The sequence below is a fragment of the Perkinsus marinus genome, assembly GCF_000006405.1.
Source record: "Perkinsus marinus ATCC 50983 genomic scaffold scf_1104296957290, whole genome shotgun sequence".
NCBI lineage: Eukaryota > Perkinsozoa > Perkinsida > Perkinsidae > Perkinsus > Perkinsus marinus.
The window spans coordinates 1-1,013 of NW_003207169.1; the positions used below are offsets into that span (position 1 = coordinate 1).

Below are 1,013 nucleotides of genomic sequence, written 5' to 3' on the forward strand. Positions count from 1 at the left end.
ATGGTGATGCGCAAGACACGCCTCAATGCACCAGTGTGAACGACTTCCAAAGGCTACTCGACAAGGTGTGGAACCATCTCATGGATGAGTTTGCGAAATCATCCGGCCTATTCGATCACTACAAGGCACTACAACTTCTTAAACTCTCTCCCGGTGCTGACTTTGACGGCCATCTCAGTCGGTTCACTACCCTTATTCGTGCCATACAGAGAGAGAAGGGTTCCATTGATGACCGCGAGACGGCTGCTCACTGGTACAACAGTCTAGATGAGCGAGGTCAAGATGATATAGATCGGGCTCCTGCCCAAGACGTTAAGACCTTCGTCCAGATGCGTGAGAGATCTCGAGGCTTCTACCGATCACTCAAGAAGACGTGGAAGGCTAACGCTGCTGGAAAGTCGATCACCACTAATGTTGCTACTGCTGCGGGTCCGGCGACTACAACTCAGGTTCATCAATCTCTTCCTACACAGCCGGCCTCAACTCGTCCAAAGCCTTCTACATTCTGGGACACTACAGCCCAACGCCCTGCCGATGGGGTGACAGACGGGTCTATATTCAACCTCGACTTCATACGGAAGTTCCGGTGTCAACGTTGTCTCTGCCACGACCACAGTACTGGCTCTTGCAAACAATCTAAGATGGCCTTCGAATCTCTACGTTGTGCTCGATGCGGGACTCATCATGATCCCGTACGGTTCCCAGAAGCTCACTGCCGAGACAGCAATTGCTACCGCTGTGGGAAGCGAGGTCATATGAGTCGTGCTTGTCCCGAACCACTACCTCAGAAACCCGATACCACCCCTTCAAGCTCTACTGGTACCGAAGGGGCCAAGATTCAGGCTAATGTAGTCCAGATCACTGACTCCGATGGGTCTGGATTACCCATGATAAAATTAGCCATCTCATCACCTGACTACGACTCGCCCAAGCCCGAAGGTCGTGTAGCTACTAACGCTCTACTGGATTCTGGTGCTGAACAACCGCTATGTGCCGAAGATGAGTATAATCGA

The 1,013-nt window shown here is 51.7% G+C and overlaps 1 protein-coding gene across 1 annotated transcript; it reads left to right on the plus strand.

Moving 5' to 3' along the window:
- Positions 1-80: 80 nt before the first annotated feature.
- Pmar_PMAR004239 (hypothetical protein) lies at positions 81-848 on the plus strand (the record flags this gene model as incomplete). Its single annotated transcript, XM_002774806.1, has 1 exon — positions 81-848. A coding segment is annotated over one exon (768 nt), but the record flags the coding sequence as incomplete, so codon positions are not given.
- Between the last annotated feature and the right edge of the window lie 165 nt (positions 849-1,013).